The sequence below is a fragment of the Culex quinquefasciatus genome, chromosome 2, assembly GCF_015732765.1.
Source record: "Culex quinquefasciatus strain JHB chromosome 2, VPISU_Cqui_1.0_pri_paternal, whole genome shotgun sequence".
In the NCBI taxonomy this organism is placed as follows: domain Eukaryota; kingdom Metazoa; phylum Arthropoda; class Insecta; order Diptera; family Culicidae; genus Culex; species Culex quinquefasciatus.
In genome coordinates this window covers 57,677,783-57,704,210 of record NC_051862.1, presented here as the reverse complement: position 1 = coordinate 57,704,210, position 26,428 = coordinate 57,677,783, and the positions used below count along the sequence as shown (strand labels likewise).

At 39.4% G+C, this 26,428-nt stretch overlaps 1 protein-coding gene and 1 long non-coding RNA gene across 2 annotated transcripts; one reads left to right on the top strand and one right to left on the bottom strand.

The window, feature by feature from the left end:
- Positions 1-455: 455 nt before the first annotated feature.
- On the bottom strand, positions 456-22,096 carry LOC6038131 (cofilin/actin-depolymerizing factor homolog). The gene is made up of 5 exons (XM_001847877.2): positions 21,973-22,096; positions 21,300-21,348; positions 6,614-6,804; positions 6,433-6,538; positions 456-1,462 (listed from the first exon to the last, which is right to left on the bottom strand). The coding sequence occupies exons 2-5, from the start codon at positions 21,300-21,302 to the stop codon at positions 1,316-1,318; spliced, it is 447 nt and encodes a 148-aa protein (XP_001847929.1). The 5' UTR covers positions 21,303-21,348; positions 21,973-22,096; the 3' UTR covers positions 456-1,315.
- Positions 22,097-23,101: 1,005 nt separating this feature from the next.
- On the top strand, positions 23,102-23,697 carry LOC119767855. The gene is made up of 2 exons (XR_005277748.1): positions 23,102-23,397; positions 23,460-23,697. It is a non-coding gene; the product is annotated as an uncharacterized LOC119767855 (long non-coding RNA).
- The last annotated feature ends 2,731 nt before the right edge of the window (positions 23,698-26,428 follow it).

Below are 26,428 nucleotides of genomic sequence, written 5' to 3'. Positions count from 1 at the left end.
CTCGGAGTGGTCAACTCCAACCGATCCACAATCACGAGTTACTCCAAGATTTAAAAAAATTAAAAAAAAGAAAAGAAAAAAAATAGGGTATCCGGACTTTTGCAACAAACAAATCTGGAGCTTTTTTATGAAAAGGTCCAATAAACCAAGTTTCCAGTTTTTGCTTTTTGGGTGTTTTTAAAACTGCCTTGAGTTAGGGGTATTAAAAAATACCCATAAAGCAAAAACTGAAAATTTGGTTTATTGGGCCTTTAAAAAAAACTCCTAAAATTATGTGTGTAGCTATCGAAGACTTCTGATGCAGGATATATTTTTTTTATAAAATATGAAATAAGTGACTTAGAAATTAAGTTTGAAGTCCGTCATTGAGAAGTGCAACACTCTGAAACTCGTTTACCGAAAGATTGTGGTTTACGGTGATATCACACTACGCCAAATGCATCGAACAAGCAACATTCTTTATTAGTATTTTATTGTTTTAATTTAAATTAATCATAACTGTAATACGATTGTTCGTTTGTTTTTAAATTTCAGTATTTCAATCTTTTCTCTTCCTGATGATGACCGCGCACACATACGACACACTGCCGACGACGGCTAGGGGAAATACACGAAGAACGTGGCAGGTTGAGCAAGGTGGGGGAAAGGTGGACCGCTTCGAGTGGACAAGATAAATGCTCCCGAAGACGTGACGCGCTTTCCCGCCCAAGGTCGCGACCCCCGCCCGTTCCCACTTTTGTCCCCGCTCTAACCTTGTCGGCAGTGCGCTCGCTTCTGGCTGGCTGACTGAGTTGCTGTTGCGCACACAAAATTGCGTTTGTTTGCTGTTTCGATTACTTGTTTGACTCGCCCAAGACAACGGAGAAATTACGAAAAAAATAAAGGGAAGGGATGGTGTAGGGGTTTGTTGTTCCTGATTGGCAGACACTCGCTTCAATCTCGTTCTCTCGCACTAAATCCATTACAGTTTTTGTGTTGTTTTTTTTTAGGTTTTCATTGTATCCTTAGTGTTTTTATTTCATCTTAAAGGGTTTCCAGTATTATTCTTTTGCTTTCTAATGGTTGCGTTTTTTTTCTTTCTTGCTCGTTCTTCTCTCTCACTTACGTTGTTATTGTGTGTGTGTGTTTTTTGTTTTTATCAAATGTAATCTTTACTCTCTGAATGCACGTTTACACTTCCTGCAGTTTACTGTTATGTATGTGTTGTAGTAGTAAAGTGTGTATATGTAAGTGTGTGTGTGTGTCTGTATGTTGTGTTGGGCTTGTTGCTGTTGTTGTTGTTTTCAAGTGTGCGTAATCTTAAGTAAGGATAATCTTATTGACGATCAGTGGCGCGCAGCTTCTCTTCGACAGCTTCCCGTGATGCTTCAGAGAGATCGGTAGCCTGAATGTACTTCTGGACGCCGACGAGCGACTTCTTCAGGGCATCGAACGAGCTGGAGTACAACATCTTCTTCTTGACCTAAAAGAAGAAAAGGGAAATAGTTAAGATGAGATAAAGGTTTGACAAGCGCCTAAATTGAACCTACAATAGAGGTCACGCTTCAGGTTATCACACCCAAAAAGCAAAAACTGAAAATTTGGTTTATTGGTCCTTTTCAAAAAAAAACTCCTGATATGTGCACAACGAACAACCTCCCATTCAACCATTCTTCTAACCAGATATTTATACTCTTCTGCATCCAGAAACGATACAGGTACCTACTTGGAACTGAAATCTGTGTTTGGGGAACGCTTGGCTTGCCGTGTAGGGTGAGAGGGTATAGGCCCCCAAAACCAAAGCTAAAAATTCGATTCGCCACCTACATTCGAGTAGGAGAACTTTGGTGCAAGGTTACGTTTACGTTTTTGCGCGATAAGTGCAAAGGGGAGTGAAAACTATTTTAAGGCTTTTTAAAAGAAAATTGATCTTTTGGAATAAAATAAAGTTAACAGGAGGTAAGAAATAAAAAGTTCTATCGACTGACTTTTTGATTTTTTTGCCATTGTCATTGAAAATTCTGAGATCCAGATTGAAAACGCGAGAATGAGGTTAGATTGCTTTATTTGAAAATCATTCCAATTATCATTTTTGAAGCAGAGATTTGCTTTTATGGTAGATGTGACTTTAAAAAATATTTGTCCACTTGAATAATCTACATTCTCAATTGATTAGTTAGGTTTTGGTTGATTAAAACATTCCCTTATTTTGAATCAGATAATGAACAGGTTAAATCGGCCATCACAAAAATATTTTCGTTTATATCAATTAAGCTATTTATTTCTTACCTGAAAATGGTATAATTTGCTATTAATGTCGATTTTATGATGAAATAAAACAATTTCAAATTTCAAACCAATTTACTCGCTGTAGGTTATAATGAAAACATCACCCCAAGTTTCAACGCCCTCTAGTGAGGGGTAGTTTTGACGTTTGATTGCCTATAAAGCAACCCTGCTTTTCTCGGTATTGGGAAGAATTTTCCGTGAAAAACAATCATAGAAATTGGAAGCTCAACATTGCATAACCAACCATGGTGGCAAAATCTGAGCATCGTAGTATTATCGCGGGCGTCAATAATTAGAGTTCACGCGCGGTGATACGACCGCAAGATAATGATCGCATGACAGCCGCATGACAACCGCAGAACAAATTTTTGGCTGTTGTCAAAGGTTGCCTTGAGTTTTCAGCTGACTTTTTGGAAATATTCGAAACAAATCAAGTTGACAGCCAAATCAACTTAGAATTTCAGTTCAATTTGTTGATTGTTACACTGCGGTAGTAAGGCGGCTATAATCTCCAATCAGTCACAGCGAAGGAGAAACGTGATTTTATCTCGCAATAAGCAATATATTTTCCAGCCTGATGGTAAGATTGTCAAATTGTATGTATGGGCCGCGATACTCACATTGCACAGTGGTCCGAAACCGAAATCTAGCGTGACAAAATTGATAGCGGCCACACGTTAAAATGTAGAGCTTTGGTGTCTTGGGGACAAATTATCAGGGTCAATAGGGGCATCTTTTAGTACGGTTGACATTAGGGTGGGCCAAATTTTAGGGTGGTTCAGAATTTTTATTTCGGCGGGATGACGAGATAGCGCTTTGGTGTCTTGAGAAAAGTTGTAGGGAACACCATTCTGAGCAACTTTGCAGAAGGGCACAAAGCTCTATCTTAAAACGGGAAGTTTCTAGAGCCATTTTTGTAATTTAGGTTGAGATGTTCCTGAAAAAATGAGTTTTTTGAATTTATCAACTCAGGCTTATGTCGTAGCGAATTTGTGTCTTCTAGACATTTGTAGAACTTATCAAAACATACATTTATCTTTCAAGAGAGCGAAAATCGGACCTTTTAAACGTTAGTTATAGCCAAAATACGACGAAAAAGACGCCATTTTGAAATGTGAATAACTCAAAAAGGTGGTGGAGTTTGACCTCGCTATTAGAAGCATCTGAAAGTACACATTCTAGAGTACATTTCGACGTCGTCGTGCTATCTTGTCGCACCCGCCATTTTGACGTTCCGAGAAAAACGCGTTTTAATGTTTGACCTTGAATATTCAAAAACGAGAGCACGCATTGTAAACAATAACAAACACGTTTTGTTTGGCTCACCATTCCGTGCATTGTCCCAAAGTTTGGTTAAAGTTGGTTGCTGGAGTCCCGAGTTATAATTACAAATGTTTACGGTAGTCTAGCTTGTACGTGCGACAAACGCATCCTGACTTTCCTGGCCTGAAATCCCTTTGGCCTTTTGTCGCACTTACATCAATTTTTATGGAGTGACAAGATAGCACGACAAGATTGAAACTACTTTCATATGTAAAGTGACAAAAATGCACGGAGTTTTTTGGTTTTTGTTGAATATCTCAGGATTGAAATCGAATTTTGGGGATCTGTGACGGTCAAAAGGTGAGGCATTGTGAGCTGCACAAAATGGCGTTCTTAACACAATTTGGCCCAAAATGCACGTACGACAAGTTAGCACGATGGCGACGATTTGCTGAAAATATCTCGGAGGTCTTTTTTATTTAACTCATTTAATCTCAATTTGAAAATGAGCATTTTTAAATCGTTTTTTGCCCATAACTTTTGATAGAATTGACCAAAACTCGATTTCCATGAACTAAAATGTTCATTTTGGCAAGCTCTACAATTGTCTAGAAGGGCCCAAAAATGTACAAAATGATCTAGTGGTTGTAAAAGAAGAAAAAAGTTTTTACTGAAATATTTCGGGAATAAATTTAATTATTTTGTTGATTCCTGAAATATTTCAGTAAAAACTTGTTTCTTCTTTTACAACCACTAGATCATTTTGTATATTTTTGGGCCCTTCTAGACAATTGTAGAGCTTGTCAAAATGAACATTTTAGTTCATGGAAATCGAATTTTGGTCAATTGTATCAAAAGTTATGGGCAAAAAACGATTTTAAAATACTCATTTTCAAATTGAGATTAAATGAGTTAAACAAAAAAGACCTCCGAGATATTTTCAGCAAATGTACTTTAGGGAGCGTTCTTTTATTACGTAACGCGAAAAATCGGACTTTTAGACCCCCTCCCCCTCCCCTCGTAACAAAATTTCCATACAAATTTTAAAAATTTTGTATGGAGCGTAACACGGCCTCCGACCCCCCTCCCCCCCTACTGCGTTACGTAATAAAAGAACGCTCCCTTAGAATGTGTACTTTCAGATGCTTCTAAGAGCAAGGTCAAACTCAACCACCTTTTTGACTTATTCACATTTCAAAATGGCGTCTTTTTCGTCGTATTTTGGCTATAACTATCGTTTAAAAGGTCCGATTTTCGCTCTCTTGAAAGATAAATGTATGTTTTGATAAGCTCTACAAATGTCTAGAAGTCACCAATTCGCTACGACATAAGCCTGAGTTGATAAATTCAAAAAACTCATTTTTTCATGAACATCTCAACCTAAATTACAAAAATGGCTCTAGAAACTTCCCGTTTTAAGATAGAGCTTTGTGCCCTTCTGCAAAGTTGCTCAGAATGGTGTTCCCTACAACTTTTCTCAAGACACCAAAGCGCTATCTCGTCATCCCGCCAAAATAAAAATTCTGAACCACCCTAATGACCACCATACCAAAAGATGCCCCTATTGACCCTGATCATTTGTCCCGAAGACACCAAAGCTCTAAATTTTAACGTGTGGCCGCTATCAATTTTGTCACGCTAGAATTCTTTTCTGAAGCTTTGAATTTGGAATGTTCTGATCTTTTTATTTTCGCCAAGAATGTTTAAATTTAGAAAAAAATATTTCTACCGATTAAATTCCATTCCAAAATTCGAAAGTGGAGGCCAGCTTCTGTTACGTCCAATCAAGCTCAGATTTGGCGCCCACCAGAACAAGCCCCAATAATAGTTTTTGTTACACATTCTAATGTCTATATCTTAGGGAAAAGTTTGTAATATTTGATTTACAAAATTAAAAATTGAATAAATCCAGCATAAAATTAAAAATAAATAAGGTTACAAATCATTACCGTATTCTGGGGTGAATCAGGACTACGGTCTGAATAGGGACAGCAGTTTTTAGAGCACTTAAAGCTATTAAATTTGGAAATGGATGTACACATTTTGTTGGCCTGAGTCTGTTCTAACCGAAACCAACCAGAAAAATCAAAATATTTTGCTCCAACATGGTTAAAACTGCTGTCCCAATTCGCCCCATGTGTCCCGATTGACCCCAGTTTACGGTACTCAAAACTCAAAAGAAATTATATATTCAGAGCCGGAGATGTTAACAAATGACAAGAAACATATAAAAAATAATTTTTCGACGTTTCGTACTTAGAAAATATAAACAAACATTTTCAAAATTGCCATCCGCGCGAAATCCGTGCCTGAGCAAAATTAGCCAGCAAATCCGCGCCAGATCCGCGCCGTCCGTAACAACCCTGAAAATGTTAATCGGTGAAGAAGCAACCGTAGAATTGTAATCAGATGTAGGAGGTTACGACTTGGGTGCCACAAATAAATTAGTTCATTCGTTGTCTAACCCTCGAACCTAGTAGACGTATCTACTGCCTTTAGCGGTATACGCTCTTCGGAAGGAACCGGTCAAGAAAAAAATCAAATGGGCAGCAGCGGCAGCTAGAGCAAGCCAGAGAGGGTGAAGAAAAGCCCCAAGAAATCGCTCCCTCTCCTTTGTTCTGCTGTTCGTAAAGCCATTTCTTGACACCTTTCCTTCCGATCAGCGTACTAGCCTTTTACTAGCAGAGCTACCAGAATCCTGCTAGAACGGTGTTTGTCTAGAACGTTGTTTGCCAGAAAATCAAATGCCAAAAAGCTCTAAAACCGATTTTTTATATGCCAGAAAATCATTCGCCAGAAAATGATGCTTCCCAGTAAAACCACGAGTGCCTTTGCTTGTAAGTGTACCCACCACCAGCAATCGCTGTTACTTTAGTCATTTTTATACAGCCAACCACTTACCTTGGCGGTATCTGGACACCAGGACATCAGGAACAGCTTCTGCTTCTTGGAACTCTCCGAGGTGCCTTGGCACTGGTGCATGTACTCAAAGTCGAACAGTCCATATCTAAAAAGGTAAACGGAGCCCACCGTCAGAACCCACCACTTGCACTTCATGTGACTAGTAGGAGGAGGTACTTACCGGCACTCGCCCGGTCCACCCTTCTGGATGTCCTCGAGGAAGGAGTCGTACTCGGCGTTGCGGTCGCCGATCACCTCCACGTCGATCTGCTTCTCGTCGCGGATGTAGAATATGACGTAGCGATGCTTTTTGTCTTTTTTGATCTCCTCGTATGTGGTTTTGCACACGTCGGACACGGTCACTCCGGAGGCCTGGAAGGAACATAGAGAGAGAATAAGAGGTTAGTAACGCGGTTACAGATTTGCTCACCGGTACGGTAATTTGGACTTTTATTTAGGAGCGCGGTTTCGCTTCAACACACACACACAATCCCCGCCGCTCGCTCGCAGGCGTACTATTACTCTGGTTGGGCAGCGCTAAAAATATCTCTTTTTACAGCATGTTTTCCGAGTGCGGTTCCACAAAGCCGTGTCGTTGGAACTCGCGGCGCGGATTATCGACCATTTTAGAACAGGTTTTCCGGCGCGAGCAGACTTTTCACTTGACTGACACAAGTGGGCGAATTGCTAGAGACTGGATCAGGTCTCAAAAAAAAGTGAGCGTAAACACAGAGTTAAAAAGTACTACAAAGTATACGTTGACTACGCGTCGCGGAGGTCTCGCGATGTAACCGATCAGCCCACATGTCAGTTAATTCTGGCAGTACTCAAAGTACTCGGGGCCGATGAACCATTCCGCAGAAAGGAACACGTGTTCCCGTCAGTTTTAACCTCAAACTTGAAATGCCGGTGCATTGTGGGAGAAGAAGCCACAGCCGAAGCACACATCAAGTGGAATCCAATCATTATCGTCATTTTCGACGAAACGGTTGGTTAAGCACCAACCTCTCTTGCAGACCCCATTGAAAGTGCGTTACGCTCAATTAGCCGCATGGCTACTGAATGGGAAATGTGTGTGACTTTAAGATTAAGATTAGTTCTGGTAGAACGGGTTTGCCCAGAAGCGATGGAATTGGTGCAAACTGCAACTGCACTGCTGCACCTGGTCAGCCGGATACCCTTTAGATGTAAAATAAAATTTATATTGCACTAAGCTCAATCTACACAAACTGGAGCGTTTAATACGGTATGTCCACGCATCCTTCCTCCCCTGTTAATTTTGTGAAATATTATCCGTTCACAGAATCCTCTCTGCAGTAAACACAACACAGAAAGTTTAGGTAATTATAAATAATTATAAAGTGCCTAGTTGAAGTTTCGTTTAATATAGTTTTTATAGAATCTTTTTAAATTTATTTTTTAAAAATATAAAAATATATTCTACACATTAAAAAAAACAGAACCTCTGGGAACCAGTACATTTTATTTGACAGAAAGAATGTGAAAATTGAAAATTATTTTTTTTTTTTGTGTTATTCCACATTTCCATTCAAAGATGTAATATTCTACCATCCTGTTTTACATCTTTCTAATTTAAGGAGCTATTAGACTATGGCAAACAAACAAATAAACGTGTTTGATAATTTGCCAAACTTGCTAACATAGCCAAATCTAAATTTTTTTTAATGGGTCCTATACTGCCGATGTTCGCATAAATGTCCTATATGCACAAACAGCAAGCTGAGAAAAACGCATTTGAAGTTTGTCCCACACATAAGGCTACGTGTTAGGTTTTTACGAAAAAACTGGATTTTTCCCTGGAACTGCATTAATAACTCAAAAACGATGAAAATGCATATGGGACATTTATGCGATTAGGGGCAATATGAACATAATATGAAACACAATAGCTTATAGGCTTATATACCTTAAAAAAAACTATAGAAATTTATGCTGGCTGACGTTTCTACAAATAAACAAGGCAGGGAAACTGACAAAAAGTTTGTTTGCGAGTATGTTTGTTTGTTTGTCATAGTCTAAAAACTCCTTTACATTAGTTTCTGAAGTAGGTATTATACTTCGGCAAATAAACTTGTACTTTTTGACAGATTGACTGCTTTGTTTGTTTGCAGAAACGTCAGGCAGCATACACGAAAAATTGCGAGTTTGTTTGCCGTAGTCTAATATTTCCTTAAGAGGCCATCCATAAACCATGCGAAAGCTATTTTATAAAATCTAGATGAAACTTTTTTTCCGATCTTTACTATGAAACTATTTTTGAAATTGAAAAATCTAGCCCAACATTTGAAAATGTCACAAATAAGTTTTTTTTATTAAAAAGAGTAAAAAAAATATTAAATGACACTGAGAAAAAAAAACATTTTTTCACAACATTTAATTTTTAAAAGGCCTTATTTGAACAAGGTGAAAAATATTTAAAAAAAAAAAACATATTTTTTTGCAGGTTTGCTTTTCCTAATAAATTTTCTTTTTTTATGGGATTTAGTTTAGGCCGTTGCAACTATTTTTCAAAGTTTATGTCGCCCCTCCCTTCAAAATCGGTCCGAAAAATCAGAAGGGAAAAACACTTTTTTTTCAAAAGACTTGAACATTTTAATGAAAATAGATGTCTAATTGGCTGAAAACAATTTTAAATGCATTTTCCTGTTTTTAAAATCATATTTAGCATGTCTGGGATCGATCAAAAATATTTTGATTTTTTGTAAAATTCCGTTGTACAGCGACTTTGACCAGAGTCGAGGGATATAAACTTCAAAAAATATTTGCAAGGGCCTTCGTAAAAAAACATCGAGAAATTTTCCGTGCACTTATTTTTATTTAAAAAGTCCTAATCATGACCAACAACTTTGCCGAAGACACCCATCGATTAGAAAATGTATTCTCAAGATACAGATTTACGAATATTTAGATGCCCATTTTGTATGACCAACCCACAAAATTGTATGGAGGCATGTGTGGAAAAACATTTGACTTATGTAGGAACAAATTTCATTCAAATAAAAAAAAATCAAAACTAAAAATCTGTTTCCTTTACTCATTTTTGAGTAGGCTTAGTAGAAAATTTTCTCAACTTTTCTGGTGGTTTATCCATAAACTACGTGGTTCTCAATATGATCTTGTTTATTCACATTCAACAGCTTCGGCATAGTTCGAGTTTTTTTTTTTCATAAAATATTTACAAAAATGCCAAACGTACCAATTTCTAAGCGAACCAAACTCTACACAGGGAGTTCGGACTCGTCAGATCGCCATCATCGCGTTAGGCCGAAAATAGATCCCCCAACAGAAGGTTAAGTTCTGTGTTTTTCATCTCAACACACAGTGTCGCTTTTGTTGTACGCCTTTTTGTGAGAAAATACCGGCCGGCAAGCGGACTTTTCCTCATTCTTTGGGCCTTTCGCCGTTTTCGAGATCGACAGTTGGGTCGGGTCATAAATCGACTCGGCTGTCACGTTAGGATCGAGAGTTCGTGCTTGCTGAACGAATCAATTAAAATGACGCGTTGAGGTTTGGCGCCCTCAGACAACCTGGCGGATGTCTCAATCCCGAACGCGCGAGAGTTGTGAGTAGGAGAAGGTCAATACCTTAAACGTCGCGACGTCGACTTCGTCGACAAACAGGTTCTGCCTCAGCTCGCGGGAACATTTCCAAACTTAGTCACCACCGGTCTCTAGAATGAGGGCGCGTGACAAAGTCGCGGACAATTTTGGGTAAACCGCAGTCATGCGATGAGTAATGCAGCCGGTTTTTGTTTTTTCGAAAAACATCCAAGTCACGGCTATCAATAGAAAGAGCACTCGAGTTTTAATCACTGGCGGTGAGTAACACAAGGTCGTGTTGATCGATGTCCTCAAGACCGTGACAAGTAGGTATCCCAGCATTTCTGTGTTGGTGGAGCCTTTTGTCTTAACTGGTGAAGGTTCAACGCCAATTTGGCCATAAGCCGAATCGAGAGAGGTCCAAAGCTACACCTACATCGGTCTTGGACCGTAACCGGTGCGTGCCGACCATATGTCGAGTTAGGTTTTGTTTGTTGGCGATTGTTTTTAATCTCAATATCGCAGAGTCCACCATCGCCAACACACATCCATGAATGAGTGCGATTCTAGCCAAAACGCCGCAAACGGCGGTCACCACTACCGACGAAGACCTGTGTTCTGTGTTGGTGTTGCACGGTCAACCGTGTAGCACAACCACCCATCATTGCAATCCGTACGTGCAGCTCGTATACACGTACTTGCCCACTAGTACAACCAACCAACGACTCCCTTCTCTCTCTGAGCCATGAATCATCGCGGTGGCGCGCGGTTTCTTGGATCACTTCCCGTCACGGAGCAGCCACTTCTTCATAGACCGACGATGCCCGCGATAGCGCGCTTGAACAGGTCTTCCGGTCTACCGGGCTTCCGTTACTTCATTTCATTTTTCTCGCTCCGAGGAAGTCATGTACGACATGGCAGGAATGCCAAAATCGACGTTCTTTTGAACACCGAAGACATAGTGCCGCATTCCTAGAAGAGAACTCCGGAGGGGTTCATTGAACTCCCCCCTCCTCGTCATGTTGTTTTTTGTCGGTCTAGAGCACATCCCCGAAATCCGCCCAAGGATGGAGGGATGAACAACCGCACCCTCTTTTGAGGACTACACACCAGAGAGAGAGAAATCGAATCGAACCATGCGCAAAATGACCTTGCCGACGACGTGATGGCGACGACGACAAAAGTGTCATTACGCTCCGTCGTAGGATGTCTGGCCGGCGAGATGTGCCAATGACCGTGGCGAGAAGTGGCACACGCAGCGATATAAACTGGAAAATTGGTACGATTTTGTTCTTGGAAGCGCGTTAGTCATCGGAATTACTGAGCTTCCTATCAGTGCGAACGCAAAAGTTTGCTGTCTGGTTGCCCTTGCAGTTGACGCACTTTACGCTGGCAAACTATTCTTTTCCCATGTGGTTCGAATCCGTCTCCTGTCGCGTCGATAATAAATGGTATTTTTGGTGACCCAAAACCGTCACCAGAAAATAACCATTAACGTGTCGTTTCCAATTAACTTGACTTGGGTATTTTTTCGACCTAAATACTAAGCTCTTGCGGTAGAGACACATTTCACGCCGGTTTAGGCTGACCGTAAATTTCGCACAATGGACGCTGCTGCGGTGAAGTTCTCCACACGCTTCGCCGCGTAGGACGCGTTACCAAGGTGAACGACATTGCTTCTTAAATTAATCGAATGTGTAATGAGATCGTCGTTGATGACTTTGCAATTTTGCGGTTCTGATGCCATTCCAAAGTGTTATTACGGATCGATGACGTCACGCGTCATTGTGTGTACGTTGTGTCCAATCGGTGTTTACATTTCACTGCAATAATCGTGACAGCTGCTCCCCGGGGCCATAAAATGGTGCCGTCATCGCAAACCGACTACCATTCATTATCTTCCATTTTGTGGAGGAAAACGCAATACATACTCTATTCTCCGTCTATTTCTGGGCACCGCCGCCATCGTGTACTATAAGCACGTGTTCTATATTTATCCCTCCACCTTTCCCTACTCCCCATGACGATGGAATCGTCATAGAAGGTAAATCCGCAATTTATGGCGCGACCTGTCGTCGCGACTGTTCGTGCCACGAAACAATTCACGAATGTGTTGTAGTTGGAGGTAATACAATCGTCGATATCGAGAGAAAGAAGAAACCTGTTAATATCGCTTGGGTAATAACTATTTGTTTTCGTTCCTGGAGGTTCGTCGTAACGACTGCCGCGGCACGGAATATTGGAAGTTGTCGGAAAAGTTGCTCGACCTCATCGTCATGAATGTTTCATGTAGCTTCTATTTGCCTCGATGAGTTATACTTCGAAAGAGGAGAATGCCTAACGGCCGAACAAGAAATGGCAGAATCAATCGGCAGAAAAATGAAAGGCAGAGTTTCAATTGGCAGACATTTATATGGCAGAATAAGTCAAGCAAAGAATATAACAGCCGAAAAGCAGAAAATAAATTCGGCAGAACAAAAACTAGCAGAATATATGAATTGGTACAGTTTCTGCCAGACTGAGGCAGAATTTTAAATGGCAGAAAAGTTATTTGATAGAATAACATAAAGCAGACAAGGTCAATTGGTAGCAGTTATCAATAGACAAATAGGGGAAAGTGGGGCAAGTGTAACAAGCTAAGGAAATGCTCGTTGTAACCCATTAAAAAGTTAAAAAATCTGTTGGATTTTATTATAATCATCTTATTCTAGGTCTTGACTAAGACTTTGTTAGAACAAGTTTTTAAAAAATCCTGTTTTTTAATGTAAAAAATTGATTTTAAAATTTTTGATTTTCCGTATCTTCTACTCAACTAGTGGGGCAAGACGAACAACCCGTTGGGGCAAGAGGAACAATGCATGAAAAAACATGTTAATTTGCTAACAATTGAACTGTTACCCACTTGAACACATCAGATTAGAATGTATTTGAAAGGTGTGTTCCATTTTTAGATAGAATCATATATTTTACTGAAAAATTCATCGTTTTTACGAAAAATAATATTACTTAGATGATAAAAAGTCAATTTTCATAATATCACTATATTTTGTATGGACATTTTTTTAACAATTATTTATCAGTTTTTAAGTACTTTCATGTATTTATTCCCCAATCAAATATGTTGTTGCAGCAATTCATATTTTTTTCCATACTAAAAATCCATATGGTACACTTGCCCCACCTGAAAAAGATTTTTTAAAAGCTCTCAACAAAAATAACCAAAAGTTAAATCATACTTTGTAATAGGTGCATGTCATTGGTAGGGACACTACTGATCTAGGAAAAATAGCATTTTGGTAAAATGAGCCTTAAAACGACCCTAAGCCTTATTTTGTACTTTCCAAATATTATAAGAAATAAAGGTTTTGTAAAAAAATTTCATTAAATCTTATGCCCCGAGGCGTTTACGTCGTTTTGGCGGTTATGTGGTAGTAGAATCAGCTAATTGCATTGCTAGCAACAATTCCTCATACTGGAAATAATCAAAATTGTAAAAATTACGGCCGTACGAGCCATTGTTCCTCTTGCCCCATATGGTCGTCTTGCCCCACCTTCCCCTAAGCAAATTTGGCTGAAAACACATTCGTCCGAACAACAAATGACATTTTAACGTTACTTGTCACTCTTTGACGTTTCAAAAGAAAGGTATTTTAATGTTTGACCTCAAATGATAACAAATAGAGCACACAATGTAAACAATAACAAACAGCCTTTAATTGGTTGACTGTTTTGTGCATTTTTCCGAAGTTCGGCAGTAAATAGCAGAAAGAGTTATACAGAACTCCAAAATGCAGTAAAAGTCAGTCGGCAGAATGTACTAATAGGCAAATTAGCAAAAATTAAGGAGCAAAATGATTAAGCGGAAGAAACATCCAAAGGCAGAAATCACACTTGACATTTGGCCGAACAACTGAAGGCCGCAAATTAACGGACAGAACATTGAAACGGTGGACAAATCGAAAGCAGAAATTCGAACGAACCAAAAATGTTGTACAAAATATCAAACGGCTGTAAACTGAAGGGTAAAATTCCAAAAGGCAAAAAACAATGGGCAATGGGCAGAAAACTCGAAGGCAGCATGGTTAAAAAGCAGAAAATGTGAAAGTAGAAAAAAAAACCTTGAAAAACTGAATGACAGAAATTGATTATGATAAAACTGCCGAAGAATCTTAAGGCAGAATATACATTCGAACCAAAAAAAAAGGCAAAAAAAAGTAGGCAGGCAGTAAACTCAAAGGCAGGTTGAAGAATAATCTTAATCTTATCTAATCCTAGCGCAGCCATCTTTTCGGAAGCATTCTGAAGAATGTTGGGGCGATTACTTCCAACATCCCGTCCAACTGCGGCAGAATAATCTGAAGGCAGAAAATAGATTCAATCTAAAAACATATGGCAGAAAAAAAAATCAATCAGCAGTAAACTGAAAGGCAAAAAAGGCTGAATAGTAAACCGCGGCAGAACAATCAAATAGCAGAATTTAAGTTTGGCCGAACAAAAATGGGAGAAAATATCAAATGGCAGTAAACTGCACAGCAGAAATCCAAAAGGCAGACAATTCAAAAGAAGAATGATTAGACGACGGCATACAAATTTCTAAGGCAGAAAACAGGTTCAGCCGAAAATATAGTGGCAGAGAATTTAAATAGGCCGTTAAGGCCATAATCTAGTTTATGACACAAGCTTAGAAAAACGGCCTAACTGAAAGAGAAGGGAGCAATGGGCAGAAAATCTAAAGGCAGAATGTAAAACTACATTCAGCCGAACAAAAAAAAAATAACAGAAAAAATATCAATTGGCAGTACATCGGCAAATGGCAGAACTCCAAAAGACAGAAAGTTCAAACGGCAGTTAACTGAAAGACAACAGGGAACAGTAGGCAGAAAATTCGAAGGCAGAATGGCGAGTAAATTGTGTCAGATAAACATTACGATAGAAAATACGTTCGATCCAACATAAAATGTTAGAAAATGTCAGTATAAAACTGAACGCCTAAAGAGGCAGAAAAGCTAAAGGTAGAACATAAATTCGGCTGAAAAATTATTTGGCCGAAAACAAAATAAAATCACGGACTCACGGGCAAAATCATTCGTATTTTAATAGAAAATCTACAATTTCATGTTGCAAGACCTATTTTTGTAGCTTATAGTTTTCAACAATAAGCTTTTCTGCCTATATAAAAATACATAGCCATATGGTTTTCTGATTTAAAATGTTCTGTCGATCAATTAATTCCACCGTATTTGCACTGTACGATTTTCTGCCAATTAATTTCAGATTATCTGGAAGCCTGCCGGCAGAGGGGTCTCGTGGCGCAGGGGTAGCGGCTTCGGCTGCCGATCCCGATGATGCTATGAGACGCGGGTTCGATTCCCGCCTTATCCACTGAGCTTCTATCGGATGGTGAAGTAAAACGTCGGTCCCGGTTTCTCCTGTCTCGTCAGAGGCGCTGGAGCAGAAATCCCACGTTAGAGGAAGGCCATGCCCCGGGGGGCGTAGTGCCAATAGTTTCGTTTTTTCGGAAGCCTGCCTTTCTAACTACTGCTTCTGCTTGTTGTGCCCATCGTATTCTACCTCAACGAGATTCAAGTGAAAGTTCCAAACCCAAAGCCAAAGATAATAACTTCAAGACAACTATCTCGAAGATTTCCCTCAAAAGTCATTCAGCTCCAGTCCGACCTCCTAAATGGCATCTGCTTTCCATCAACAGCCCAACTGCCTCCGGCTTCGTCTCAACGCCAAAGTCTTGCTTTCAATTGCATGGAGGTTTGTCAATGTGCAACACACCGTCCCGCTCATCCGCCACCACTTCGTCTTCACCGGTTATGGTATTGGAACCCAGTACTGCAAGTACTCTTGCCAGATGCAATACTATAACTGTACTCTCCGCCTGTGTGTTGTTGCCGCTACTCACACCACTACTCTGTCGAAGTTTCTTAAGGCCGGATTCGAACCTTCTTTTTTTTATCAACCTCGCGGAGCTTATCGATTGCTGCAAGGCCCCCCGGATTACTCATGCTCGCGTCAGCTCTCCAATCATGCCAAGTCATGTGATAAGCGCCGATTTCTTTGTCGAAGGCCTGGAAATCAGCGCCATTGGACGACGACGTTTCCTTCCATTTTCGGTAATTTCACTTCCCCCTTTCGGGCTTCAATGTTGTTGGAGCCGGCGTTTTTGGCGGACACCAATACTACTCGCGGATTCGAAAGCCGGCCTGCACCAATACATGGCGCGCCGGATCCGGCTACGACCACACGTACAACTCACGCACACAGCGAGACGAACCTCACTGTGTGAGTCGGTACAGCGACGACGGTGTATGAGTAATTCAATTCACGAAAACGTATCTCTTTTTCTACGTTGACCATATATGGTAATTCCTTACACTGCTGCTGCTGCTGCTGTTACGGCTGTATCTCTGTAGGTTCCGCAGCAGCTTTCGCAGGACACAACAACCCGTGTGTCAGCAGCAGCGCGGCGCTTTTTGGGGGCCTTCCAAAATAGGCGATTTTCCAGCAGCCGTACCGTTGCCAACGCAGCAAAAATGATAATTACAGGGCGTGCCGGCACCTTCTTCGCCAAATTGTACAGAATCCAGCTCCAGGTTGCAACACGCGTTGGTTGACGAGAGACACGCAAGTGGGTGGTGGTGGCAGTCGCCTCGTGGAAAACCTTAGAGGGTAGGGAAAACGTAGCAATGGCCGGATCGTCGCGGGGGTGACTGCTTTCCCGAGGTTCGGAACCTTCGGGAGACCACAGCAGCGATTCGAGAGTGTCACTCTGTTGCACTTGCTGGTGGTAGTGATGCGTTCCTGCTGGTGTGGTGTGTACTTGAGTATTCCAGAGGAGCGGGGGTTTTTTTTGTGCATTGATGAATGCTATCGTTTTCTTGGTACGTTGGTTGAAGGCAATACATGGGGAGAGAAATCCGAGACCTGTGGCGTACTGGAAGTGCGCGTTGGTGCATTCTTCAATGTCATTGTTCTGCACTTGACGTCCCTTATTAGGAATGACTTTGAAGCGAACTGGATTCGGGATTATCTTATCTTGCCTGAATGTTGATAACTCCAGGATAATCGATCTGGTTCATTTGCTTCAAAACAGTATTGATTGTTCAAGCTCGATGGTCTTGGTCTGACGCATCTTGGTGGCAAGTTGCTGTTCTAGGCTAGGAACCATTTCCGCAATTTTGGCAATGCTGAGCAATCAGTCGATGAGAAACATGGTCAATTTGTGACTTCGTGTCATTTGGTGAGGCGTAATCGATGATGAGTCGTAGGATATTTTCGTTCGTTTACTGCTACGATCTGAGCATCAAATAACTTGAACGTTTATATTACCGATGACAATCTTGGTATCGTATTTTGAACACCTCTTGTATCGCTCCGACATGGAGATCGCGTTTTTGAGAGACTTGCAGTTCCACGTTCCAAGTTTCAAAACCTTGATGGACCGACTCCGTCCTCGGTGGTTGTTTCCGCTACCATCTGGAGCTCTCTGCACTTGGGTCTTACGGCGGGTACATTTAACTAACACCAATTACCTGTCTCGCCGGTTGATCATTTTGCCAGCACTGTTGTTTTTGGGGCTACTATTTGAAGTTATAATAATAAGCAGCTTCTAACCTGGAGTACAGACGCTCGGGATCATACAAAATAGAAATTTAGTGTATTCAGAGTGGATTCGCTAAATCGAATGGAGCAAATCCGAATTCGGTTATTTTTAACGACTGACAGCTGTCAAAAGCTTGAAACCACGTAATCAGACATCCCTCAAACACATTCCAGGAAAGTTATTTAATGTATATCGGAATATTGGCATGTCCGAATATTTATGTTGATTATGTTATCGATATTTATCGTTTTGCTCAAACAAAAATGAAATTTAAAATTTTTTGAATCATTTTGGTATGTTCGGAATTTATTGAAGGTAGAGACTAAAAATATGTACACATAAAATACGTATATTTTCAATATTTCACTCTTAAGTACGGTATGCTGATCGGAAGGAACGCGGTCAAGAAATGTTGCGTGTTTTTTCGTGACCCCCAAGAAAAGTTGACAGTTCGGTATGAGCGCGATTGACGGTGTGCGCGCTTGAGGTTCTTTCGAGAAAAAAATAAAAAGATTAAAAATATTCAAAAGTTAAAATTAAATCGGAATTAAATAGATTCAAAATGTTTATTCAAAAACTTTTAACAACAATTATGAACAAAATTAAGAAATCAATAATTGAAAATTTCTTTTAAAAAAAAACAAAAAATTAGAAAGTCTTAAATTCTGAAACTAGAAAAACTAAAATTAAAAAAACTATGTAATTATGAAATAAGGAAATCAAAAAATTATGTAATCATGAAATAAGGAAATCAAAAAATCAGGGAATTAGGAAACCAGGGAATTTGGAAATTATGATATTAACAAATAAGTAAAATATAGAAAATAAGAAAATTAAGAAATTATGATATAAGAAAACAAGGAAATTAAGAAATTTGGAAATACGGAAATTAGGAAATTTATATGAAAGAAAATTAGGATGTTAGGAAGTTAGGAAATTTGGAAATGAGGAAATTTGGAAATCAGGAAATTTTTAAATTAGGAAACTAGGAAATTAGGAAGTTAGGAAATTAAATTAGAAAATTAGGATATTAGGAAGTGTGGAAGTTAGGAAATTGGGATATAAGGAAATTAAGAAGTTTGGAAGTTAGGAAATTAAGAAGTTAGGAAATTGGGAAATCAGGAAATTAGGAAGTTAGGAAATTATGAAATTAGGAGTTTAGCAAGTTAAGAAATTTGGAAATATGTAAATTAGGAAATTAAGAAATTAGAATATTCGGAAACTAGGAAATCAGGAAATTAGTAAATTTGAAAATTATAAAACAAGGCTGGTACAAATGATTTTTCCTTGAATTTTTAAATTCTTAAATTCTTAAATTTTTTAAATTTATATACTCTTATTTTTTTTTAAATTTTGGAAGAAATAGAGTTTTTGATTGTTATAATTTCGAGGTTTTCGAAAAATTGTATTTACGAATTCTTAAATTCTGAAATTCTTAATTTTTTTAAATTTCCAAACTCTTAATTTTTTAAAATTTTGGAAGAAATAGCGTTTTTGATTGTTATTATTTCGAGGTTTTCGGAAATTTGTATTTACGAATTTCTATATTTTCAAACTTTTTGAATTCAGACTTGTACATTCGTATCGAATTTTAACATTTTTGAGCTATTGAATTTATAAAAACTTTAATATTAGATTTATTATTCAATTCTGCATTTTTTAATTTTGAATTTCAATCGGACAGCGCAGGGAACTCATAATCCAGAGGTAGCTGTTTGGTACTAGCAATAAAAAGTTGGTGACACGATGGCCGACATCTATAAAGACAACTTCTTTTTTTTTTTTACTCCATTTCGACCAAAAAAACTAAATCTGCCCTTTTAATTTCAATATTCTGCTTTTTAAGATTCGGCGGGAATTTCAAATATTTTTATACTCAATACAAAATTATTAAAACGTTTGTAATTATCGTTCGCATTCAAAGTGAAATTACAATTATTTGATTTTTTCATCAAAACATATTACAAACAAGCACCGCGCGAAGAAAATTTCAAACGCAATCTTTCCGTTTCTGTTACTTTTCAGCTGCGTACCGCTTAAGAAAAATCTTTTCGTGACCCTTTCCTTGACCGTTTCTTGGGCGTTTTTTTATATGGAGTTTTGCGTTCCTTCCGATTCGGTATACCAGCCTTTAAACACAAAAAAAAACCTACACAGCAACACAAAAAAAAAGTTTCAACCGACGAGATTCACACCCAGCACCAACAGTAAAGACTGGCGCCTTTGTCCGCTCGGCCATCAGACCGATGAAAAATGGAAAGGTTGAACGTATATTGCCATACCGATGGCATACATATTTCAGGGTGTAATATTACATACATTTTCATAAAATAATGCAAAATTTATTTTACACCCTGGCCTTTTACAAGCAAGTGGATTTCAACTTTTTTTTGCTGTGTATTTTCTGAAAAAAAAATTAGAGGATCAAAACAGCTGAGGCAACACACATTTGTCAGTGTTTACAAAAAAACTGATTTTAAAAGCCTTTTTTGTTGGTTTTTTTCCTAAATTTGTTTTGTGTTTTACTTCTAATTACTACCCTATTTTTTCGTATAATTTTTTGGTTTTATACTGAACATCAAACTCATGTCTTGGTCATTTGTCAGTGTCTACAAAAAAACTAATTTTTAAAGTCTTTTTTTCTGGATTTTTTTTCCTACATTTTTTTCGCTTTTTACGTCGTATATCGTATTACTACCTATTTTTTTCTTATTAATTTTTTGTTTTTATACTGAACATCAAACTCAAAGTCCTTTGCTCGCTCACAAGATCGACAAGTCGTCAAGTCGAAGCAAAAACGCCAGTGCATTTTACGCTACGCGTGAATCTTCTGGCTTTTACTCTTATATCGGCAAGGTGCACTATCGATACATTGCTGTAATTTAGGTGACTCATAGACCTCATAGATTAGCATTGAAGATTGTGTACTGTGCACTGAAAAGTCTGTAAAGAATTCAGTAAAGCCTTCAAGATTATTTTGCTTTATTAAAAAATCATTCATTCAAAAAATGTTTTATTGCAAAATGTCACCACTATCGCAACATCCCTTCCACCTTAGTAATCTTATAAATTTCCCCCTCCCCCTTTTTCTACTCTCCCTCACACACACACTCCTCCTGGAGGGTGGCGGCGGTTTTCGCCTACTCCCCGTTATCAGTGTTTGTGTGTCTGCGGTGGGCTTTCGAAAGCATGCGACTGTGTGAGTAAACCACACGCACACAGTCATAACGCGAGAGCAAAAAAAATGCTCCGCTAAGATTTTTCTTCTTTTTTTTCCCCCCGTCGTTGTGTTTTTCTTTTTCCTTACATTTTTTTTGTCGATTTTCGCTGCTGCCGGCATGCGGTTTTTCGCACTCGGCGAAAAAATCGAAGGAAAAGCGTTTTTCACCACGGGTTAAAATTATCTCGCGCAGCCAAGACGACGGAATGACGGATGGGACAAATTTTCACACGCACGCGGCGTGGAAATTCGGGAAAATCCACACCGCCGTAGATCGACCGGCTTGCTGCGTTTTAGTATTGTGTGTGTGTGTGTTGGTTGGTGCCTACGCCCCCACCATGAGGTAGCAGCCAACTTGGATTGTGTGTTTATTGTAGCAGAAAGGCGATCCAAAATTATGACTTATTCCACGCAGTTGATTTTTTGTTTTTTTTGAGGATTAAACATTTTAAGAAAATAAGAAAAACAAACTTACCATTTTTGCACGAACTGTTACTGAGTTTCACTTAATCAAATATTATAAACTGCAAATACAAGGAGAAAACGGAATTCCAGTTAAGAACGCAGCGAAAAGTTTGGCTTCACTCAGTAGAAAAAAAACGTTTTTTCGTGAATTTGCTATTTTTTTTAGACAACGAAAAGGTTGAGCTTTTTCTTGCCGAACGCACACATTCACGCACGTGTGTCTGCACACGAAATCGCACAGGAGGGGCGCTGTCTGTCTCTTTTTAACACGATCTTTCTTGCCTCGAAAGGGAGAGGAAAGGGAAATTACAACTCGTAAAAATGTCAATGACACTCAAAATGATTCATAAAATACAAAATTTCCGATGAAAATTGCTATCAAAACGCAAACTTCTTAAACGTGTACGTGAAACAGAGACCCTCCCCCACCCCGGCTAGTGTGAGTGCAATTTCCCCTTCTCCTTGCTCCCTTCCTCCAGCACCCCGTACACACGCAAACACACACAGCTAAAGCAAATTTATCCACTCGAGTGTAACGCCAGAAGAAGAAATCTCTTCGACCAACTCGCGATGCACACAGACACGCACGCACTCAAACTTTTCTTCCTTTTTTTGTCTTCTTCGTCCCACGGGAGCACCGCCGAACTTTACAAGTGAGAGAGAGCGAGAGAAACGACACGCACACTGTGCTACTGCTGGCTGGCTAGCTGGCCTGGATCGTTGTTCCAGAGAGAGAGAAGAGGTCGCACACCTTGCTGCTTCGGCACACGGAAACGGACTGCGGCCGACCGAACGATGCCGGTTGCGAAGAACCCCGAAAGGTTCGGGTTTGAACGATGAGCCCGCCGTAGAGGGTGTCTCGCTCGCGGCGGTCTCGCTCTGACACGAGCCCGCCCGGCCAAGGTGGAGCAATGGTCAGAGGTGAAGAAGATTCAAACGGATATGTTTAAATATTTTTTCTGCATTCTCGGTTTTTTTTTTCGGTGACACTTTAATTTTTTTCTGATTTTGCAATTTCTTCATTTTTTTTAATTCTGTATATTGCGCGTATTGAGAAAATATCAGTTTTGGTGATTTTCTTGTAGGGGTCTCAAAGATACGAGCGCAATAGTTTTTTGAATTCATCGTAGCAATCTTGTTGATTTTCGCGTTCTGTGGCTGTCAGCTCACATCAAAATTTTCAGCTCAAATGTATCATTTTGCTTTTTGAGTGGGTTTATTGCAGGCAGCAAGTGATTTTTACGGAAAATATAAATATTATTTTAAATTAAACTACTTGCTTTTATTAATATTCTTCGAATTTGTGTGGTTTGACATGGTGCCTCTAAATGGCTCACATGCGGTTGATCCGCTCGATGTCCTGGTCCTTCACGACGTTATAGCTGCTGGAGAAAATCCGTCTTTTGCGATCTTCGACCCAGTTCAGGAATCTAGCTCTATAAATCACAAAATTAATCTATAGATAATTGCTTAAAAGCTTTCTGTTAAGTTCTTTGCTGTAGGTAGTTGAATTCTTCGTAATCTTCAGCCAGCCAGAGAATTTTGAAAATTTAAAATGCGAGCCGAACCTTTTAAAAAAATCATTCTCAAGGCCGTTACAAATTTTATAAGCGAGATGCTCGAAACTCAGCTCAAGATGAATCATTTGAATTCTTTATAATAAAATTATCCACGCACGCGGTTCATTAAGTAATAAACTATAGCTAGTTTTTTCTTCTATTTCGTTTAAAAATTGTTCTCTTACAGTTCATATTACATCCAATTTGTATTTTTTTTGTAAGTACCCAAGTAACCATCCAGCACTAAAAAAAGTCATAAATCAGCAGTAGTTTGGCATTCCATTGCTAATCAGTCACAAAACAGCAGTTGCTAGTGCAAATCTGCACGTATTCAACTGCACTATGCAATGCTGACTAATTGCTGGTTTAGTGCCACCACTAGCAACACTGCCAAGCTGTATTTCACCAAACTGGCAACTCTTTTATCATTATGAGAGAAGAGTGAAAGAGAGAGTGTGAGAATATAAAAAACAAGATGTTTGTGTCTCGCTTCCTCATGGCATAAAAAATAAACAGAGCGAAAAGTGCAAGCGGACTTGCTTCATTCTCGTAAGTATAAAACTGTCTTAATTTCGATTATTTGAGCATAACAATTCAATGAATTCTTTCAGGAAATGGGTGCTAAAAGATGTTCCAGCTCTTACTGCGGCCATTCCGTAGTTCACGAATTTATAGGCCAAACAGGAATGGTGCGATTTCAAGGCTGGAGATTCTGGATTTGCGAAGCCGATTTCAGGTGTGTAACGTTCGTGGAGTTCCTGGGACCCAGCACAGGATTGGGATGTAGTGACCACGGTAGTGACGATCGAATCGTATCTATTGTAGTGTAATAAATGATAGTAAAATTTACTGTTTATGTTTTTTTATTTATACAAAGAAAAATGAAGTAAAATCAGAAGTGAAACTCTTCCGAAGTGGTGAATCGTCATTCATTTACAGCCAATATTGATAGCTCGATTGATCCAATGCTGCAAAAGTTTAATTGAATGCTACACCTCTAATTTAGGCGTGGTGGCACGGGCGCAGGAATCATCAATCTACGGCAGCAATTTCCAACATGTGACATCACATCTACCAACTAAAAATAGAATTTCCGACACGGTCAGCTGAGTCGATAAAGCAGAAACAAAAGCAATACCAAAATAGAATGGAGAGGAGCGTGCAGAAGGAGGAGGGAGAGCAATATTTTTGTCTCTCATTTTTTTGACATTTTCTGCAGGGGTGGACAACAACAGTAGGGGCCAGCACTAAAACAGCCGAGTAAAGTCCAAACTCGGTCATTGTTCAGCACTGAAGTAGCTGTTAGTGCTGTTTTCAAAGCTTCTCAGCTTTTACTCACAGCTTTAAATGCGCTTTCAGTGCTGGACAGTGACCATGTTTTAGTGCTGGATGGTTACTTGGGTAAGCTTGTCGTAAACTTTGGCCACCTCCCGGGCCGGAACCGACTACCGGGTTTGCATCGCTGGTGGATTAGGGCGCCAGTACGGTGGTCGTGACTATGGAGAATGCCTCGCTGGCTGTTGCGTTGTTGATCTCTAGGTTCTGCAGCTCTGGAATGTGAGGGCGACCTGGAAAAATTGAGATGTTTTAAAGAACTTCCCAAGTAACCATCCAGCACTAAAACATGGTCACTGTCCAGCACTGAAAGCGCATTTAAAGCTGTGAGTAAAAGCTGAGAAGCTTTGAAAACAGCACTAACAGCTACTTCAGTGCTGAATAATGACCGAGTTTGGACTTTACTCGGCTGTTTTAGTGCTGGCCCCTACTGTTGTTGTCCACCCCTGCAGAAAATGTCAAAAAAAATGAGAGACAAAAATATTGCTCTCCCTCCTCCTTCTGCACGCTCCTCTCCATTCTATTTTGGTATTGCTTTTGTTTCTGCTTTATCGACTCAGCTGACCGTGTCGGAAATTCTATTTTTAGTTGGTAGATGTGATGTCACATGTTGGAAATTGCTGCCGTAGATTGATGATTCCTGCGCCCGTGCCACCACGCCTAAATTAGAGGTGTAGCATTCAATTAAACTTTTGCAGCATTGGATCAATCGAGCTATCAATATTGGCTGTAAATGAATGACGATTCACCACTTCGGAAGAGTTTCACTTCTGATTTTACTTCATTTTTCTTTGTATAAATAAAAAACATAAACAGTAAATTTTACTATCATTTATTACACTACAATAGATACGATTCGATCGTCACTACCGTGGTCACTACATCCCAATCCTGTGCTGGGTCCCAGGAACTCCACGAACGTTACACACCTGAAATCGGCTTCGCAAATCCAGAATCTCCAGCCTTGAAATCGCACCATTCCTGTTTGGCCTATAAATTCGTGAACTACGGAATGGCCGCAGTAAGAGCTGGAACATCTTTAGCACCCATTTCCTGAAAGAATTCATTGAATTGTTATGCTCAAATAATCGAAATTAAGACAGTTTTATACTTACGAGAATGAAGCAAGTCCGCTTGCACTTTTCGCTCTGTTTATTTTTATGCCATGAGGAAGCGAGACACAAACATCTTGTTTTTATATTCTCACACTCTCTTTCACTCTTCTCTCATAATGATAAAAGAGTTGCCAGTTTGGTGAAATACAGCTTGGCAGTGTTGCTAGTGGTGGCACTAAACCAGCAATTAGTCAGCATTGCATAGTGCAGTTGAATACGTGCAGATTTGCACTAGCAACTGCTGTTTTGTGACTGATTAGCAATGGAATGCCAAACTACTGCTGATTTATGACTTTTTTTAGTGCTGGATGGTTATTTGGGTTCTTAAAAAAATTATTTTGCCATCCAACTAATCTTCCTGCCATTGACCCGATGTGGGTTCCGACATCCTCGACACTTGACTCTACACAGGACTTGGAAACGGCATAGTACAGACAGCATGCTGCCCACAGTAGGTCCCGGGGTAGCCGTAGCATTTCCACACCGACAACTCCGTCACTTCAACAGCTGCTTCGTCCACACGCGGATTGTCCAGCCAACGTCGTCTTTCCGGCCATTCCGGAAGAAGTTGTGGCCACCGTCGCCATTTCTACAAAAAATACTTTAGAAAAATTATTGAATTTAGGAATTTTACTAAAATTACCGCTCTGTACAGGTCACGATTTTCTTAAATTGACAGACCACTTCAGTTTGATTTTTGCTAAGCCTACTCTACTCTATCATCTATACTATTCCATTGCGACGATATCTTTCTGCGGCGATTAATTGGAGCGCAGGATTCTAATTTTTCTCGAAATTATTAATAATATTTAAAAATACATATTTATAAATTTAAAAATGAATGGGTGATTCAACCTCGGATTCCTAACTTCTTAAATTGTTAATTTCTTACTATGGGCCATCCATCAACCACTTACAATTCTGGAGTTTTGAAAGGTCCAATAAACCAAATTTCTAGTTTTTGCTTTTCGGGTGTTTTTGAAACCGCCTTGAGTCAGGGGTATAAAAACACCCAAAAGCAAAACTGAAAATTTGATTTATTGAACACGCCGAAAAATAAGGCTTATACAAAACGTTTTGTTGATTCGAAAATCAAGATTTTTGTTGAATCAACGCTAAAAGTCAAAGCA

Coding starts and splice junctions, on each gene's coding strand:
- LOC6038131 (XM_001847877.2), bottom strand. Junction 6,539..6,613: donor GGTGGACCGGGCGAGTGCCG/GTAAGTACCTCC, acceptor TTACCTTTTTAG/ATATGGACTGTTCGACTTTG. Junction 1,463..6,432: donor GGTGTCCAGATACCGCCAAG/GTAAGTGGTTGG, acceptor TTCTTCTTTTAG/GTCAAGAAGAAGATGTTGTA.